The sequence below is a fragment of the Diabrotica undecimpunctata genome, chromosome 6 (genome assembly GCF_040954645.1).
Source record: "Diabrotica undecimpunctata isolate CICGRU chromosome 6, icDiaUnde3, whole genome shotgun sequence".
NCBI classification, from domain to species: Eukaryota; Metazoa; Arthropoda; class Insecta; order Coleoptera; family Chrysomelidae; genus Diabrotica; species Diabrotica undecimpunctata.
In genome coordinates this window covers 117984020-118005191 of record NC_092808.1, presented here as the reverse complement: position 1 = coordinate 118005191, position 21172 = coordinate 117984020, and the positions used below count along the sequence as shown (strand labels likewise).

The 21172-nt window shown below is 32.0% G+C and overlaps 1 protein-coding gene across 1 annotated transcript in view; it reads left to right on the top strand.

The window, feature by feature from the left end:
* Cad86C (Cadherin 86C) overlaps window positions 1-15994 on the top strand; it is a 76639-nt gene extending 60645 nt beyond the window's left edge. Inside the window, exons 7-9 of the mRNA XM_072536343.1 lie at window positions 9988-10242; window positions 12828-13561; window positions 14895-15994. Coding sequence (XP_072392444.1) covers window positions 9988-10242; window positions 12828-13561; window positions 14895-15402 — 1497 coding nt within the window. The 3' untranslated portion in view covers window positions 15403-15994. The remainder of the gene's footprint in view (window positions 1-9987; window positions 10243-12827; window positions 13562-14894) is intronic.
* The last annotated feature ends 5178 nt before the right edge of the window (window positions 15995-21172 follow it).

Genomic DNA, 21172 nt, shown 5'->3' with positions numbered 1-21172 from the left:
TTATTTATATATAAGGGTTTAATAATTTTTTATTTCTTAAAATATTTCTAATCCTCTACTCCTTGTATAAATAATATTTATTTTTAGTTGATTTTTATCCATTGTTCTATAGTATTTTATTTTTTATTGATTAATTACGTATTTAGATCTGATCATGTATTTTTTTTGCCTTGTAATGCGTTTCTTACTTCTGAGAAATCTCATTTCGTTGGCTTGGGTTCTAGAGTTTTCTCGTTGCGTATTTGTCTTGCAAAGTTTTAACATTGTATCATTTGTTTTATGACGTTGTTTTCTATAACAAAGGTCCGTAGCATTTGTGGTTGCATGTGGTTGTACTTCGCTTTGTTGGTGTATTATTGAACCCAATGTAGTAGCTTATTTTAGTGCTAAATCCGCCTCTCGTACAGAGTTTTTGTTGTTTCAACAATATTGATATCATAAGCATAGACAAGGATTTGCACTGATTTGTTGTATATTTAACCAGTGGTTACGATATGTAGCACACGTATCATTTTCTCCAGAACCAGATTAAATCGCATACAAGCAGAGGGTCTACCTGGTGCAGCCAATTATTCGTTTTAACACGTTAAGACTGTTCTCTCTGGATTCGTATTCTACATTTAATTTTTCAAAGGTTAGTTTTATTAAATTTTCCAACTGATTTAGTACTACTAACTCTTTTATTGTCCTAAATATATCTCTTCTATTTACATAGTCGTAGGCTGCCTTGTAGTCTACAAATATGTGGTGAGTATCTATACCTTATTTCAGTGTTTTTTCCTAGAATTGTTTTATGGTTGCAATCTGAGGAATTGTCGATTTACCACCTATGAAACCACCTTTGTACTTTACGATTATTTGTTCTGCATATGGTACGCTACAAGAATATCCTGTTTAGAAATTGAAAAACTGGAGTAACGACACGACAGTTTACATTTACATAAAAAACTAAAAGAATTAACAGGCATAAGTAGAATTTACATGTAAAATATATTACAAGACTCTGGTGGTAAAATTTTAAGTGATATTAAAGAGCGATGCGCCGAATGGGAAAATTACATAATAAAATTATTTAAAGATGACCAAAGAATCAACCAATAAGTAACATCTAACCGAGATACTGGCCCACCGATTCTAATCTCAGAAGTTCAGAAGACCATTGACCAAGTGAAACGAAGGAAAGCTTCTGGTCCGGACGAAATACCTGCAGAATTGTTACACTATTAGATGATTCCCAAGAAAAGGAATGCCAGACAGTGTAGCGACTATCGACTTTTCAGTTTAATGAATAACACGCCCAAAATGTTTATGAAAGTATTGCATTGTCGCATATATAAACTTTGTGAGGGGATAACTGGTAATGAGCAGTTTGGTTTACTAAACAGTATGGGTACTCGGGAGGATCTTTTTTACAAGCCAATACTCTTATAAAAGAGCATTGAGTTTAGGAAAAATATTTACGTATGTTTTATAGATTTCGAAAAAGCCTTTGATAAAATGCCACATACACTACTATTTTCAATGCTTGGACTCAGTTGGTCTGGACACGTATGACATTAGATTGCTCAAAAAGCTTTACTATAATCAGACCGCTTCTATTAAGGTAAATATAATAAAAAATCTAACGAACGTGTGCTAGAGACCATGTACAAAGAGCGAGAATTGATTAACATCATTAAAATAGTAAAGGTCCAATATTACAGCCATATAATGAGAGGACCTAAATATCGCTTACTTCGGTTGATTCCATTCAGTGCAAAATCATAGGAAAACGTTGGGTCTGAAGAAAGCAACTGTCCTGACTGTGTAACATTAGACAATGGACAGGTTAAACGGTCGAGGAATTATTTCATCTAGCTGCCGATCGAGAAACATTTCATCAGCTTGTTAATACGATGATAGCCAACGCTTAAAAACAAGCACGACACAAAAAAAGGGATGGTAGGGGAGAAGTAGGTACAGTGAGACTGTCGGAACACTGAGACTGTCGGAACACGGAGACAAACTCAGTAGAGCCCGGTAGAGCTTACTACGTTTGGTATTATCCGGTAGAACTAAACGAACATGCCTATTATCACCTTAAAGTGAAGCAAACAAGAAACCGTTGAGATTTAACAAGAAATGTTTTAGTTATCGCTGGTCATTCGAAAAGTGCGTCGTAGTAAATATACCGTATCTACGGGGCCGGTGTTTTCACGGAAATTGAAGTTTTTTAGACAAGGTAATTTATTTTAACTAAAAGTTAAACCATTTTACGGGACAATTAAATTAAAACAAACGATTTTTGTATACATTCTATTAGTTTTTTTAATCGACTTTTATTAACGAATTTTTATGGAACAGTGAGCCAACACAGCAGATTGCTTTACTGTCTCACTGTTCCGTTATAGTATAGATAAGCCAGATTATTTGCAAAATAATTTCTCTTACAGAAAGAAAATGCCAAGAAAAAATAAAAAAAAAACTGAAAATGGGAAGATTCTCTGAAGATCTGATGAGATAGGCTATTGAATTAGTATAAGGTGGCACCTCTATACGACAAGCAGCACGAATGAAAGGACTATCTTTCCAAACAGTTCACAGATATGTAAAAAAAACATCAACAAGACGAGAACGTCCGTTTTTGCCCTAATTACAAAGTAAAACAATTTTTTACTATCGAACAGGAGAACGACTTGTGCGAATATATAATTAAATGTTCTAAAATGTTTTATGGTCTATCAAGAGAAGATACCCGAAAACTGTCATATGAAGCCGTCCTAGAATAATATAGTGGTTCCAGCAAACTGGCATACATCAAAAATTGCTTCACTTGCCTGGATGAAAGGATTTCAGAAACGTCATTCCAATAATTTATGCCTCCGGACCCCAGAAGGTTGTAGTCTTGCAAGGGCAACCGGTTTCAATAAATTTAACGTTGAAACGTTTTTCAGTAAACTTGAAACTGTCTTAAAGCGTTTCCTGGTGTTTGGAGATGGTAGTCAAATCTATAATTTAGATGAGACAGAAACCGTTACCTTTCAAAAGTCCCAAAAAGTATTTGCAGAGAGAGGTATACGACAGGTGAGACTACAAGCGGCGAACGTGGAACGCTCGTAACAACATGCTGTATTGTTGGAGCATCTGAAGGAGCTATTCCTCCTGCTCTGGTTTTCCCGAGAGTACACTTTAAATATTGTATGATAAACGGGTCGCCCTGGAACTTTAGGACTAGCTTCAAAAACAGGTTGGATGAATACAGAGTGCTTTGTGCAAGTTTTTAAGCATTTTATTAAGCACACTGGTAGTACCAGAGAAAACCCTTCTTTCTTTCTAATGGATATTCATCAAAGTCATTTATCGATTGAGGCAATCGATTTATGTAAAATTAATGGCGTTACAATCCTAACTATACCACCACACTATACGAACAGATTACAGCCGTTAGACGTAGGCTTACTAAAACCATTTCAAACTTTCTATAATCCTGCAGTGAATGCATGGATGATGAACCATCCGTCAGACATTTACAATTTATAACGTAGCAGCCTGTGTGGGCATAGAACATCCACGAGCAATGACGCCAGTTATTGTCATCACAAGCGCTTTTCGAAAATCTATATTTCTATTTGATCGGCATGTCTTCACTGAAGAAGATTTTTTGTGAAAGACAGGCCACTTGTAGTTAAAACTGCTGTTGAAAATATAAATGAATCTCTAGATGTAAAAAATCCAGGTCCATGTAATACTGATACCACGAAAACCTTTCTTAGCCCAGCAGTTTTTAAGAGTTATCCTAAAGCTCCGACAAGAAAATCTAGGGAGGGCAACAAAAAAACGTAAAGAAAAGACGATGATAGCTACGGATACCCCGGAAAAAATGGAACATTAAATCTAAAGAAAAAACACCAAAACAGAAAAAAGTAACTAGGCGCGTATTAGATAGTGATTCCGATGAGGAAGTTAAAAATGAGATAGAATTACAAGATTCCAGCGGAGAAGAGGATTTTATTGGTGAAGATCCCGAACCAATATTGGTTTCTAAGATCTTGATCGCTGTCCCAATAATGGGAATTATGTGCTTGTTGAATTTAACTCTAAGCAAAGACATACTATGTAGGCAAAGTCTTGTCTTAAGTAAAAAAAATGATTTGATAATGATAAACTTTGACAGTCTTAACGTAAAATTATGTTAATTGTTATGTCTCAGTGTTCCTAGATTAAAAGGAATAGTGAGACATTTAGTAATTTTTATTATTAATATTTTTGAGGTGTTAACTTTAGTTTTTATCAAAAAATGACATGATTTTTTAGTTCTTGTTTATATAACAAATATAGAGGTACAATATAAGTTTAAAGTAGCATTTAATAAAAAGTTATTTTTATTGAAGGTTTAGTGTCTCAGTGTTCCTACCACTCCCCCACTATACGGTGGCATAGTATAATGTAGAATATTATATACGCTGTATTTAGAAGCGTGATTCCTTTCTGGTTAGAGCATTGAAAGATATCTCCTTTTTTATGTGCGGTGCAAGTATTTCAATATGTCAATATTCCAATCATTGGGGAAGGATTTGTGTGCTCACATTTCTTTTATGAGCTGCTGTAATGCCATTATGGTATGGTAAAAATGAACGTAGTAGTAAATAGTAGAGACGAACAGTAGAGACGAATAGTAGAGACGAACAGTAGAGATGAACAGTAGAGACGAAACGTAGAGACGAACGGCAAACAGAAGTGACTTCGTTTCTTCGAATTGGAAGACGTCTGTTTGACAAAAGAGAAAATAGTTAATATAGGAAGCACTGTGTGAAGATATATAGATAAGGGTGAAATAAAAATACACTTACCGCCGTTTCCTGGAGACAAACCGCTTGCCACAGGAACCAACTCGAGAAATGAATTCGAATTCTGTTCTTAGACAAGCTAAGGATAAAAAAAGAGTGGGAGTATTGGCCGAAGAGTGCCACGCGAAAATGATACTTAAATGGCAAGGCTAGTGTAGTCATTTTTGTAACCTAACCACTTTCTCCAGACAGGAATTATAATTTCATCGAAAACCAACTCTTCTGCTTTTCTTAGAAGGTAGGCAGGGTACTTGACAATAGAAAATGATCTCTTTGTTACAAGGAAGGGTTTCTATTTAACAAATGAAAGTTAAAAAGAGCAGCGAACATTTGGCGAATTATTTCGTTGTTAAAAAAAGGCGTGACAAATCGCTCGTTGCTTTTGGGTTATTTTTAAGGTTCCTAGCAAAATATATAGACACAGGTGGCGTGAAAGTAATTTTCTAAGGGGAATAATTTAAAGAAATTTTAAACATGCTTCAATATTATACATTTTAAAGTAGACGACTTTAAAATGGCATTGCTAATATTGTTGAGTTGCGTTCCTGGGACGACTTTATTGTAATATAGTTCATTCTATTACATGAAATCAACTTTAACTTGAAAGCACCCGTAAGAAAAAATCATAGCATGTGATCCATTGTTTAAAAGACAATCACATGCAATGATGACAGTAAAATTCTACCGTTAGTGATTCTGTAGTAAATTATGACGATAAAAAAAAAAACAGGAAAAAACCTCATGATACGATCCCTACATGGTAAGTAGATGGTCTTATATTTAGTTTATTCTTTTCACCCTGATATTTTTTTATTGCTTTCTGCGACGCAATTGGTCTCATTTAGCATAATTAGAGCTGCTTCTTTGATTTAGTATTTTATAAATACAATTCACTGTTCTTTCTTGTTCATTGTTAGGTTTAGTTTTAGACAGAATAGATCTCAATGTGTTTGTTGTTTTGAATGTTGATGAATTTATCTAAGATTTTGAAACAAATATTACATATTTCTAAACAAAATTTAAAACCCATAGTATAGTGGAGATATGTAGATGATGTATTCTCGATATGGCCTCATGGATTAGAGTTGTTGGACATATTCCTGAAATATATATGTTACGAGCAATGCCCGAAATTGGACAATCCTAACATTGTTCGGAAAATATTGTCCACTTCTAGCATTGTACCTCAATTGTCAATTTTGAGCTAGCCAACAAGTGCAGAATGTAATAAACATAACATTAAACATAAAACTGTACAAACACTACACTAAACAAGGACAAACAGTTTAAAATTATTTAAAAATTGGTTAAAGCTACATTCTTGTCGGCAACAGGAGAGAGAATTCTCTCATTCTCTCTCCTGTTGCCACAAGAATGTAGCTTTAACCAATTTTTAAATAAGTAATTTTAAACTGTTTGTCCTTGTTTAGTGTAGTGTTTGTACAGTTTTATGTTTATTACATTCTGCACTTGTTGGATAGCTCAAAATTGACAAAATGCCCCTGATGATGCTTTAGATAGCAAAAGTACTTGGGCAAGATTAAATTAAGAAAAGTGTGCTCGATATCTGCCTTTCATTTTATCAAAGTTCATTTATTCGAGCATTCAACCTTATATAAATTCTTTATTTTTGTAAACTGGCTTTAATTTGCTGTTTCTCCACTAATTTGATATTTGTCCTGTTTTCATAATTTTTTTGAACAATCCTATGAGCTAATGTATTTCACTTTCATCTAATGCCTTAGATGGTATCTAAAGATATTATCTAGTTATTTTTGATTTCCTTTCTTAACTGTTTTTATGGTCTGTTTAACTTCTTACCTTCTAATGTCAAGTACCATTGCCATGACAGTATCTAATTGTACTACTGCTGCTGTATCAGACACTACATTTAATAAGTTTTCAAAATATCATTTCCACCACTGCTTTATATTATTTTCTTGTGCTAGTATCTTATTATTATATAAAGTGAAGAAAAAATTAAAATATGCAGATTAAATTTATATATTCAATATCTGACATTCAATAACATATTATAAACTATGTTCATCGAAAAGAAAAACTATTGTGAGATAAATCAATGCATATTTTTAGGATGGTGTAAAGTTTGCACCAAGGAAATAGGATAGTGATGGATGCTGACAAATGTTATATAAAAATTCAGTAAAAATTAGGAAATCAGTGAAAGTAATGCACAGGTTACCACATAAATGCTCCACTAGTATTGAATAAAATTATTCAATATAAAGGAAATAATGAAATCTGAGAAATTCATAAAAGGTTTTAAATTTTCAATGCAAAACTGAAATAAAAATATGTACTATGAACTAAATTAACTAAAGACATAGCAAAATTGTAACCTTTAACAAAACTTCCTGTTCCACTTTAATAGTGGTTCAAAAACTGACAACAAATTGGTTATGGAGCATACATACCTAACACTATAAAAGTAAAAAATAACTTTAGTAAAATTGAATACTAATATATGCCATTATCCTATTAATTTATTATAAAATATAAATAAAAAAGAACTTTAACTTTTATTTTATTTATTTAAACAATCAAGTGAATAATGACACTTTGAGTTACATATAAGTCCATTTATGCGGCAATGACATTTTCCATCTACACTTTTCTTGTTACAATTGCATTTGATAAATCCTTGACCACCAAACCTTGATTGTTTCTTAACTATAGTTCTTAATGCCAATTCTGTATTTGGAACATCAGTATTAGACATAAACATTGCCTTGCAAGGAGCAATTTGGTTCCTTGAAAATAATTGTGGCAGGATACCACTTGAAGTTCCTACTTTGTAAAATCCATCAGTATTGTCTAAGACAACACCTAGGATATTTCTCTGGTCCCCTTTCCCCCTATCTAAAGAAGGCACTGGTACAATAACTGAAGAGCCTCCATCAATAGGTGGAAATTTTTTTTTTTATTGGCTTTCATCTTTTTTGCTTGCTTTTCTAAAGCAATAACTGCCAGATGTTTGTTTTTTGAAATACTACTTTTTATGGCAGAAATTTGGTTACATTCATCTACTTCAACAGTTGGCTGAGATTCAGGTGTAGATGTAGACTCAGGATCTTCTTGGCTTTCTTTTTCTAATATTAAATCAGGCATGGGACACAAGTCAATAAATTCCATATCTGGTGATGAGTCTTCAACAATGGCACATTCTACTTGGACCTCATTTTCGTTTAATATAGCTTCAGAAAGTGTTTTCCCACCACTTTTCACAACATTCATTGAACTAATGACTTGCTCTAATTCTTCCTCCGTACTGACACTAAGAGCTACTGGTAGGCTACCAGACTCAAGTCCTAACTTGGGTTTTCTACCAAACATCACCTCAAAGGGACTTTGCTTAATTCCAAGATGGAAACTATTGTTTTTTTGAAATTGGCAAAAACATAAACCCTCATCCCACTTGTTTGTTTTATTATCTTCCATCCATGCAACAATCATTTCTTGCACATCCCTATTGGCTCTCTCTACACTTCCCTGGCTTTGGGAATGTCGAGGCTTGCCATGGACTATTTTTAATTGTGGCCACATCATCCTTTAATTTCTCTATAATACTATTTACAAACTCACGCCCATTATCGCTCTGGAGGACAGAAGGTGATCCAAAAATACAAAATATATTTACTAAATGTGTAGCCACCTCTACTGCAGTTTTTGTTTTGAGAGGGCGTAGACTAACAAATTTACTCAGGTGATCCTGATAATTTAATATAAATTTATATTCGCCACTTGGGCATGTTTGAAAGTTTATGAAATCAACCTGTTCTCGCTCATTAACTTCCTTGAACACCATAGGCTTTACTACTACAACACCTTTCTTTAGAAGTGTTTTCTTCTTTACACACACCTCACAATTTTCAAGAAAGATTTTTATGACATCCCTGGTTATATTGGCATATTTTTGTTTTAAATTGTACTCTAATTTATGAATGCCACCATGACCTGTCTGTATGTGAGCACTGTTTATTATACCATACAATTCAGAATTGCATACAAAATACTTAATATTATTGTCTGTTTTGCACATGGGAACAATTAACCTATATGTATCTCCTACTTTTAAAACATCATACCTCTTAATTCGTCTATAGTCTGATGAAGTTTTGGTTTTTCTATTTTTTGCTTCCATAACTTCACTAATAAGGGTATTATAATCTGTTTCTGTCTTAATTCGAAAACTATAGTACCACCTAGCTCGTTTACTTTAAAATTAAAAATATCTTCCTGGACCATTTTAAACTTATTGGTAGATTATTCCAAGAATAATTTAATCCTACAATCAAGAAATCAGAAACCGTGATTAATTTAATTATGGATTTATAACTTCACGCCTCACAGTGACGATTTTTTCTGTTTACCTCTAACTTTAAAAACAAAAAACAAATGGGGAATAATCGTAAAAATCGATATGAATCGATACCTGTCATATTCTCCCAAATTTTGACGCATCGCTACTTATTGAAATTCGAACATTGTACAGCAATTCTTTTATACAAAGTCCGATATTCATGTCTATTTCGGAGACTGTACAGTAAAGGGGTGCAATGCTAGAAGTGGACAATATTTTCCGTACAATGCTAGGATTGTCCAATTTCGGACATTGCTCGTAACATATACAATATCTTACAATAAAGTCGCCCCAGGAACGCAACTCAACAATATTGGCAATATAATTATAAAGTCATCTATTTTAAAATGTATAATAAATATCTGAATTGTCAATATGAATGAGTCAGATAAAATAAAATTATTTGAAGAATTTTTCACCAAGTAACAAAAAACAAAATTTGTTTAATTTATTAATGTTTTGTATTTTGAGAACGATTTCCGAAGTGGAAATCGAAAAGTCAAAAATAAATTTATATTAAACTTATATTGTAGCTTATTCCCAACTAAAATAGTAATCACACGAAAATAGCTACAGAACAGTATTATGATGACAATGATGATGATTTATACTTCTGTACATACTTTTGATTTTTCTAATCAGGTATATTGGCTGTCCTCTTTTTTCCATAATTGAAAAATATTTTATGTATTATTATTTAATATTTTTTAAATATTGCGTGTTAAGATGTGTTACGATTATATAAATATTAACTTAAGGCTACTTTATTGTCTGTTTAAGGTTGATAGAGGATCAGATCAAGGAGGAGTAAAAAGAACAATGCAAAGACAGAGTGAAGTCCAACAAGAACCGTTAAGAGACCAATATTATACACGAGAAGGCAACGCTGATATTTTAAGACTGATAACCAGAGGAGGTGAGCCTCAAAGGGGAATGAATATAGCTACAGAACAACAGTATATGGCTACTGATACCGGAAAGGATATTTTAATGCGACGCTATATTGAGCAGCAGCAAGCAGATCTTAGGTCTCAGGTAAATATAGAGTTTCTTACACGCCTGTCAAAATTGTAAAAAATAACGTTCTATGAAAAAGCTGGTTCTATAGTATAATATAATTTTTTATAACTTTAGCTTTTTTATTTGGTCGAGCGTTATGTGGTTGGAGTTTTCCATTATGAGGTTCCATCATTAAGTTCTATAAAACCAGAGGGTGATAGTTGTTTCTTTTTTATCAAAATATCAATTTTTTCCTTTTGTGATACTATGTAGATTCTGGAACATTTCTTTGCAAATGTTTTGTCGTTATATGTGATATAATATAAACCACAATTTGTCTGTATTTATTATCTCCGCCTCTGCCTTTATCTTTTCGTTCTGTCTTTTTTGACTCTATCTTCATTCTTTCAGGAATTACCTGAACTTTGTCTTGCACTTTTTTAAGAAAATCATAAAAAAATTAGTTCATCTAGGGAGAGTTTCTCGTGACATTTATTGCGACAGCATGCAGTAAGCGCTTGAAATACTTTTGCAAGTTTTTGTATACCTTTTCTTGTAATACGTTCTTCTCCTAAAATCTTCTTTTTTTTTCATTTCTACTCTGTTTGGTTTTTTAGGTTGAACATTAGAGTTATTTATTTGGTCTTTGCCATCATCACTTTTATTTTTAAAATTATTCTTACTTTCGTTGTCACACATATGTGACACATTGTGCTACTGGTAGTAGCTATTATTTTACTCTTTTTAGATTGAATTACTTGATATTTACCTGCCTCTTATTGTCACTTGTGTTAGATGAAGTGTCCGAAGGAATATAATTTTCATCTACATCTGAATTATCACTACCCAAATTTTTAGAATGACCACAATTTTTTGGAATGACCAGTTGCTTCAGAAGTTGAACTTATTACTTTAATTTTGGCATCAACTAAACACCTTTTTCAATCCTCTTATATCACTTCCCACTGATCTTTTTAAATCCTCACTTTCAGTGTGTAATACTGTTTTTTCGATATTTACTAAAATTTTCAGGTTGGCTAATAACTATATCAACTAACACATTTCCACGCGTCATACTTTTTACTGATACTTTTCTTAAAAGAATCAAAGAACCACCTCATTTTAGTAAAACGTTTTAGTAAAACGCACAACAATAAAATTAGGTTATGCGATATAAATATGTTAGCTGGTAACCAAAACTGGATACGTCTATAAAACATCCGTCCACATTTTGAAGTTATACTTCTATACGCGCGCTCCACGTTGGAAATTTGTATGGGAGTGAATCTGTGAAATCATTACATATGTAAGATAATGAGTAAGAGAGAGACAGAAGATATATTTTCTCTCTCTTCCTCTCTCGAATATAAAAATGTTCCTTTTGTATATATAATTTAATATTATATATATATATATTATATAAAGATATATATATATATACATATAATATTATATATATATATAATAAAATACTTATTAATATTATTATTTATGTCATATGTTTTGTATTATTTATTAAATGTTTATAATTATATTAGTCTTTTGTATTTTAAAATAATAATCTCAATAAATCACTGTATGATGTAGAACTGTCAATTTTGAAATACGTTTGTGCCATGTCCTCGGTAGTATAGCAGTCAGTATGCCCGCCTGTCACGCGGGAGACCGGGGTTCGATTTCCAGTCGGGGAGGACTTTTTTATTAATAATATTACAAGGCAAATTAAACATATATGCGTAAGTAAAAAAGTTATGTATATTATTGTCATTTTTAAATACTTATGAATATTGCGTTTTAATTTGTATTGTATTATTATATTGAATTATGTTGCACTGTATTGTAGTGTATTTTTTATATATATTATTGTCATTTTTAAATACTTATGAATATTACATTTTAATTTGTATTGTATTATTATATTAATAACAAAATAAACAATGAATTTTACTGCAGAGTATGTGTAAAAAAATTTTTGCATTCAACTGCTTTCATACATATATGAAAATAAAAATAAAAATATACATTTTCATCAAAATATTGATTCAATCCTTCATTTACTATACTCCTATTACAGGTCAAAAGTTGTTTAATAATTGTTAGTAAGTTGTTATTAATTCTGTTTCTCTTTCTGCTATGCCTTACCCATAGTATTACATGTGTAATGATTGTGCAGATTGACTCCCAAATAAATTTGTAACGCCGAATGCGTGTATAGAAGTGTAACTTCCACCGGCAGTCCCACTGGACTACCACACCCGTTTTTTTTAATCTGATTGTGACAAAACTTGATATCTCGACTTATAAATGTTTGGCAAAAATTAAAATGACGTAATTTAATATATGATGTTTAGTCGTTAACTTATATATCTTTATTATTTAATATTTGACTTAGACATACTTACATACTCAAAAGTATTCATTTTTTTTCAGTTTCATGATTTTAAAATGTTTTTATTTAACCATTTGCATTCTATAAACTTACTCTCACTTAACTGTATTAATATTCTGGTCATTAATAAAGCATATGAAGGGTCTGAAATCTAAACTAAATTAGATTATAGATCACTTTTAATTTTTGATTTCGAAGAGCAATTTATTATTGAATAAAAATATATTTCTAGGTTCTGCTACCAAATGCAGTTAGAGCTCAAAGTGAGCATGAACTGTTAGAAGCGTCGCTTCGTCAACAAAATGCATTGCTGCGCCAAATTCTTTTAGATAGAGAAAGAGATTTACGTTTAGAAACCCAGTCCTTGCCTGCCGGTACGCAAACCGATCAAGATGCTGGGACACAGACAGAACCAGAACTCCTCAAACCTCCAAAGCGAGAAATTCGTTCTGATAACGATCAAAGCGAGTACAGTGACGAAGAAGATGAATTAGCCATTATTAAAGCTAGAGCAAAGAGGAGGAATGGTCGCAAAACGCATATCAAAAGAAAAATTAAAACACCAATTCAAGAAGAAGTAGAGTTAGAAATAGAACATCCTCATAAGGAAATCGATAAATATAGAGAGAGTAGAGTTAGTGAAGTAAGGCAAAAGCGAGCTCCAAGTGAAACAATGTCAATCGATACCTATTCTTCCAAGTCAGAACTAAAAAAAGAAGTCTTAGAAGAATTGCTAGCGTCCTTAGAACAAAGTTTTGATAGTGATAGTGGAGAATACCACAGAAAAAAAGAAAGATTAAAATACCTATTAAAAAAAGACATATTTTCTGATGATAGTCTCGAGATTAGTGGAAAATCTGACGAGAAGACTAGCACAGATTCTAGTAAACAAAGATACCATTCGGAGATGGATTTAAGAATAATATCTTCCAGAAATCGAAGAAAATCATCAGACAGTTCAACAAGGTAATTTAACTTTTTTTATTGAATAATTTTAAGTTTATTCTGTTTTTATGTATTTTCAAATAATATTTAAAAGAAAAAATAGATTACCTTTAGAATTCCGTAATTCTCAAACATTCAAAACAATTTATTGAACAAAAATAGCTCGACAAGATAAATGCTTCCTCGTGAGTAGTATTTTATTGCTATTTTTGGTATGCGGTCTTTACTTATTCTATCTACATGGGAGTACCAGTTGTTAGCTAGTGGTGTATTATTTCTTCTACATTCGAACCCGCTTAGTGAAGAAAAGTATTCCTATACCGGGATATTCTAATAACCGATCATTGGTGGCATTGGTGGTAATTTTAAGACAATTTAACCCGATTCACCTAGTCAGAAAACCCTTCTATTTAGAAAAACGAAAACTGGTATGATTATTTATCCATCAGAGTTGAATCGATTCCGCTAATTGCTAATTTCTAGTAGCGGTCATAGGCGTCCGTTTTGGGTAGGTCAATGGTTATTTTACCGCATAACTTTTTTATTTTTAACTTTTAAGCATTTGTCATAGTAGATTATTAGATTTTCAGGTATTCTAGTATTAAAAGGTACTCTTGTTTTAAGTCGGTAGGATACCCCGTTTTCGAGAAAAATTAATTTGAAAATTTTTCGTTTTTCTATCATGAAAGTTAAATTATTATTTTTTGCATTAGTTGGCTTTGAAATGTTAACAGAAGTATAACCTACGTTTTTAATTCTCAAATTGTTGTCAGTTCGTGAAGTTTCTCTTTTAGTTTTTACTTTGTGGGATTCAAACACAAGAATTTCAATTTAAAAAAAAAATGGTTTTTACTAATGAGGAATACGCTGATGTGCATTTAGTTGATCGCAAAATGAGGTGTAACGCTTGAGCAACAACGTAGATACGCTGAAAAATTTCCCGATTAAGGTTGACCTACCCAGAACGGACGACTATGAACAGTACTAGAAATTCTTAATTATTGGAATCGATTCAACTCTGAAGGATAATTAATCGTACCAGTTTTCGTTTTTCTAAATAGAAGGGTTCTGGAGGTATTTAAAAAAAACTACTTACAAGGCGCCATCTTCAAAGAACTCTAGCTCCCACAGGAAGCATTTTCGGACTAGGTGAATTGGATTAAATTGTCCTAAAATTATCTGAGGAATCTCTGGTATTTATTGTCAGGAGAATTTCTAGACACCCTGTATTTTCTCTTAAAAGCAGAAATTATTCCTTGGTCCATCGGTCGAATAAGTGAAGTTGTATTGGCGAACAAGAAATTTTATTTGTTATTAGTTTTTAATTATTTTTAAAAATATATTTATGTTTCAGACCTTCTAAACTGAAATCAAGAAGCCAGATGGATCTTACTCAAATTTCAGGAAGTAAAAAATCCAAATCGTCTGCTAGAAAAATAAACGGTGGACCTAGATATATGGATTGGTACAAGAAATCCGATGAAAACAAATTAAAAAACAAAGAAGTACAAGAAGGGAGAAAAAAAGAACCTAAGAAAGAAGTCAAAGATTCCAAAAATTCCGGTACCAAACCCGCAGTTAGTTCAAGACTACTAATGGATACCGAATCCAGTAAAAATAAAAAAGTCGACAATAAAAAGAATTCTGTTGGTCCCGATCATCCCCTTATTCAACATTCTGAATACAGATTTGAAGGCCCGCATCTCGCGGCTCCGAATCAACCCAAAAGGCCTGATGAAGATAATGACTCTGGAATTGCTTTAACTAAACCACCAATAGCTCAGAAAAAAAGTGTGTTCACAATTGCTTATGACGATATGCATACTAACCAACTTAGAGCAGACAGTACCACTTCTCCATAATTTATATTATAATTTTGATAGTATACGAACTGAACGTTTTTTAATGTTTATTTAGTAAGCCATTTAATATCTTCAATATGTTTTCTTACATTAAAAACATTTTTAAACCTGAACAACAGTTTCTAGAGATCCAAGACTGCAGATTTTTTTATCAAATATGCCTATCATAAATTTTCGCTGGAAACAATGGAATTTCTCTGGGAAATCAAACAGTTAAGATTCCTTCCACATTTGTCATCACATAACTTCACTTCGTTTTGTGGCTTGCATACAAGAGTGCATCCGCCACTTTTGCCATCACTTCTGCTATTTTTGGTGATATTTTATACTTTTTCAATCCGAGATTTTGTACTTATACCTAATTTGATTTATTTTTTATACAGTCTTTTTTTTACATTTTCACCCCGTTCCTGAATTTCATAAACTCTCTTGGATAAAAGGAAACCAAACTATATTCCGATTGAGACTCTCAATTTAAGTCTTTTGTAATTACCACATCATGAGAATTAACCATAATTGAAAATAAAATTAATTTGTTTGCTCACATATAAATATTAGACTTAGACTTTGATGGTTTTCAAAGCCTATGTATTAAGACAGTAAATTAAAAGGAATCATTATTTTAGAGTATTTTTAATGTGTAATTTCATATTTAATACACGCAGTTTTATTTTGCAATTTGATATTAGACTGTACGTGTTTCCACATTAAGCTACCCAAAACTAGTTATCTTTCTACATTAGTTTTATATTTTACATTATATTTTTACAGACACTTGTATTACTGGTTGCGTTACTAGTAGCAGTTTCAGTATTCAAGAGGCTCAAGAAACTTTTACTGCGTCGCTAGAACCTTTTTCCTTAGACTATCAAAGTATCTTTTCTTATTGTTTATGCCCTTTTTGGCAACCTAACATCCTACTATTTAAATTTTTTGTTTTGGTTCAAATACTATTTATATATGTAAATAATTTTGATAAGTCTTTTAATAGTGCGTGCTTATTTGCTTTTTATTAATCTTTGTGTTTAATCGACTTCTTACTCTTGATTAATTGTAACTTCAGTTGGGTTTCCTCAGTTACCTTTTTAATTGGTTGCGTTCTTCTACATCTAATTTTTATTTTGAGTTTAATGATAAAATACCAGTTTTTGTTTGCTGTAATGCTCTCTCAATGTTAATATTTGGTTTTTCGATGATTTCCACAGCTTTTGACGAGGCACTCTGTTGTAGGCTTTTTTAGTTTTCAAGTCCATGTATAGCAAGTCAACTTATTGGTTAAACGCAGTCTTATTTTCAACCACTTGAGTTACACCGAAAAGGTGATCTGTTATAAAAATTTCTGCTATATATCCTACCTGTTTTTCGGTTACCATATTCCCGTACTCTCCTTCAATCCGATTTTTAAGTTCTTTTTATACAATCTACTAATGGCGCTAGTAACCCAAATTGTTCTGTATACGTTTACACATTTTCCATTCTTCAGGCACTTCAGATATATTAATATACACTTCAAATAGCTTCTCTGGCATTTTTTGTCTTGATAATGGTGGTTTCACCTGATTGTGAATGAAATTTCTCCTTTATTACTCTTAGCTATTTGGTTTCGCTATTTCATTAAATTTGTATGTTGAAGATTTCTGGTTTGATGTTTGGTGAATTTTCTCTTTTTGACTGTTTGATTATTTTTCCAGATACACCATTAGTTCTCCATAGAACGTTATGTGTATTTTGTAGATATTTGGCTGTTATATTTGGCCTGCAGCTTCTTACCGCGATATCAGTGTGATTTGTATATATATTTAGGTCTATATACTCAGTTGTTGGGAGGTCGGCTGTGTATACCCTTTAACTCAAGACTGCATCGTCATTAGATCACTTCAATTTTGGATTTTATTTTTTATTTTTTTTGCTTCGTCTTGTTTATAACTAACTCGGTATGTTTTTTTTTCAGTCACCTGGCGTTTAGGGACGTCCATAAATTTTAATTTTACAACCTTAACAAAAAAGCTATAACAATTGGTAAATATATTAAAAAAACCATCTCGCTACATAATTAACATAATAATATATATGAAATATAAAATTTATACATTCCTGGATATAAGTGAATGGATTCCTTGTGGGAGAAGGTGGTTTTCAGGATAACCTTAGTTTATAGAGCTTTCTTGTATCTGATATCTTGTAGTTTTTAATATAAATAAGACTAACGTACTTAGGCTTGATGATGGGGCATCAATATTGTAAACAATATTGAAACCGGTAGTCCAAAATTTACCATCATTAAATAAAACCTACTTAAGATTGTGAGTATTGACTCATTTCTCATATACTAGTATTATGGACATTAGCAACCTTTTCATCATTTTTATATTTTTCTATTTGGCAGCTCTTTTTCATATGTATCCCAACTATCTGATTTATATCAATCAATGACTTATATCATTTATGATATATGATTTATATCAATTATTTTTTTGGAAAACGATATGTTCACGGATATTACATTTGTTTTTCTTCTCATTGCCATTGTTAAAAACTTTTTAATGTGTCCCCTATTATAGTTCTGAGGCTTCTGAGGCACAGCATCGCTGTAAGCATCATCAGTCACTGTTATTTTTATTATCAAATAACTTGGATCATTATTCACATTGTGCTTAGTTTCACATTAAAGTTTAAATATTGTTTATTGTGTAAAGATATATTGTTGTGTAAACAACTTTTAATGTATAATGTTATATATTTATTATAAAATTTAAATAATCCAAACGTTTTAAATAATTTCAGAACATTTTTGGTCTTGTCAGACCATTATCAGTAAAATCATCTTAAAAGTAATTGTAACTAACCACATAGTAAAGTCTAATGATCTCTCTACATTTCATGTTGAAATTCTTAAATATTAAAATTGATATGATACGAGGTGGATCTTCAAATATTTCGCTTTAATGGAACATACTGTTCCCTACTCGAAACAAGTACGTTAATCTCCGAAGAAGGATACCAGCCAACTCAGACAGGTGTGGGAGATACTGTTAAATTTTATGTAAAAGTAGAATGCCATCAAGACTCATTGCTTATGCCCTACTTATTCGCATAAGTGGAAGATCAAATAACAGGAAAACTACAAACTAACATTAACTGGTAAAAGTTTCCATCAAAATTGGAACAGCGCAGATGCTAATACTTTTTCCAAATCATGATTTTTCAATTTCTTCTTCTTCTTCATAGTCTTATGTGGGTGCATCTGCTTGTAATATATTCACATTTATGGCTTTTGTTTGTATTTGTAACATTAGTATTCTGTCTGAGAATAGGACAACATTTTTCACAGCTTTATCTGTTTCCTCCGTTACAATTATTGCTACCCCATTTTTGTGTTTTAAACTGTCTTCTTCAGAATAGAATACAATGTGATCGTCTAACGTTACTTTGCCAGATTATAGCGTCCGTTGTATTTATCAGCCATTTCCATGATTGTTTCTTGGTAAAGTTAGGCTTTAGGTAGTTTCCCATTGCCTTCCTAGAGTGTGCAGTAGAAATAAATATAGTGACCCTTCTGCACTCGGAAACTTAATAGCCATTCGGGGTCAGAAGAAACAAGAGTTAGCTAAGAGTAAAAGTTGAAAAAGAGTAAAATGTGAAGACCCTTAATAGAGACCCGCTCATACCTCGGGGTGTTGACTACAGACTATATTTCTCGTTCAGCATGCCACAGCATGGAGCATAGAGTGCCCGTCATTTTGACAATGTGGACATCCCAACTTCATGGCCTGGCATATAATGGATAGAAAACTATCATGCTTTTCTTAAATAGTTTTTATTTCCATATGCCCACAAAGCAGCCCTTTTCCTTCGCACCTCGGTTTTTTATTATCTCTGGATATTTGTCTAGGTAGGTATTTGTTTTGTTTGCATTCTTATAATATCTGCTTTTCTATCATTTTATGGATTTGTGGATTTCTAGATTTTTTATCTGGTTTTGTTGTGTTTGTTATAGATCGATTATGGCTGTATTATGCAGTTATTTCCTCAAATCTGATTATCTTTTAGCTGTTTCGTAGCACTGTGTTGTTTCTGGATTAATACTTGTTTAGTTAGCTGTTACCTTTAACACTGCTAACAGTAAGAAGTAATATGAGTGAATATCTGCAGGCGGTTAATTCTGCACCAATTTCATTGAATTTTTGAAATAATTTCATTACAATTAATAACCAATTTGTTTCTTATGCTATTTATAGCAGAATCAGTTGCAGATTTCCACATGGTATCCAAAGAATAGTTAACCAAAAGTTTTAATAATAATAATAGATAAGTTTAAGACAATTTTTGACATAAATATAAACAAGGAACAAGAATTTTCAACATCATATTAGACATTTTAAATGGCTTGCTAAACAAACTTAACGTTTGTAAAAAGTATTGACTTTGAAACAAGAAGAAGCCACTGTTTTGTTTGCTCTACATGGTTATCAAAGTGTATTTTTATACTAAATCTATGTCATGTTCTGTAAATAATTAGTTCACTGAACTTTGATAAAATTATATAATGTCTTTTCTATATTAATTTGCAAAAGTGATTGTATTGGTTTAGTAGAATAAATAATTTTTTATCTTGTTTTTATTTTAAAATGTTTTAACACCCATTGAGAAATATTATAAAAAAATGTCTTGAACCTGACATTGACTTTTCCCAACTCTTTATGGACTCCACCAACTCTGACAACTTAAATAAATGTAAATTAAATCATGGAATTGAGAAGATTAAAATTTCTGTAAACTTAATTATATTAATTTTAACAGCAGTTTCTGGAATATCCCCATGGAAGACGTCAATAAATTAAAATACCTTGGCTCACGAATAACCCAAGTAGACCAGGCGGTATCTTTCTAAAACACTCTCATTTGGATAAATCGTATATGATAATATTTTTTTGCTAATCGATTTGAAATATTATAAAAAATGATAATTATTTCACTATGTGGACGCAAAATTAGCAAAAACCTTTAAAAAAGGTTTTTTTTTCAATAATCTTTCTGAGGTATTTAGAAGTCACATAGAAACTTCAAGATTTACTTAAAAATTCTTCTTAGTATAAAAAAATATTATATACCTCATAGCTCGCCTAGCTCACAACTAGAGAAAAAATATGTATATAAGATGTAAAGATTGTAAAGCAACCGTAAATACGTATTTATGACTGTCGATACAATCTACCTTTATTTTACTATAAACTCACATTAACCTTTTCTTGTTGTTTGAAACGTTTTAAATGTTTGACATTGCTTTTCTCAGGCAGCTGTAGCTTCCTTCGTGGATGTGTTAATTGTTGCTCTGGAAACCTCAGAGTCTTCTAAAATGATTGCCACAAATTGGTCGCATTGCTACTGTAGTGATCTTTTTCTAAGCTAACATTCTCCTATCTTGTGAAGTCGGTAACACCCTGACCACCAAGATACTACCAACTCTCTACAATCGCAGATATAAAGTTGTGGAGGGTTAATTTGTTTTTGATCTTCAATGGCCTGGGAGGTGAGAAATCCAAGAAAACTGTTTGCGGAGACAACTCGTTAATGGGGGTATGCTCCTTTCTCCCTTGTTTAGCTTTCTTTTAGTGAATCCCCTAGAACTGCCTCTTATCCAAATGTGTGCCCACCTCACGACCTAGTGTCTAATCAATCTAATTCCCAGCTGGATAGTGCCTTCATATGCCTCGTATATGTGTTTTTGTATTTTTTTTCCTCCTAAACCTACCTATTCTATTTTTTAACT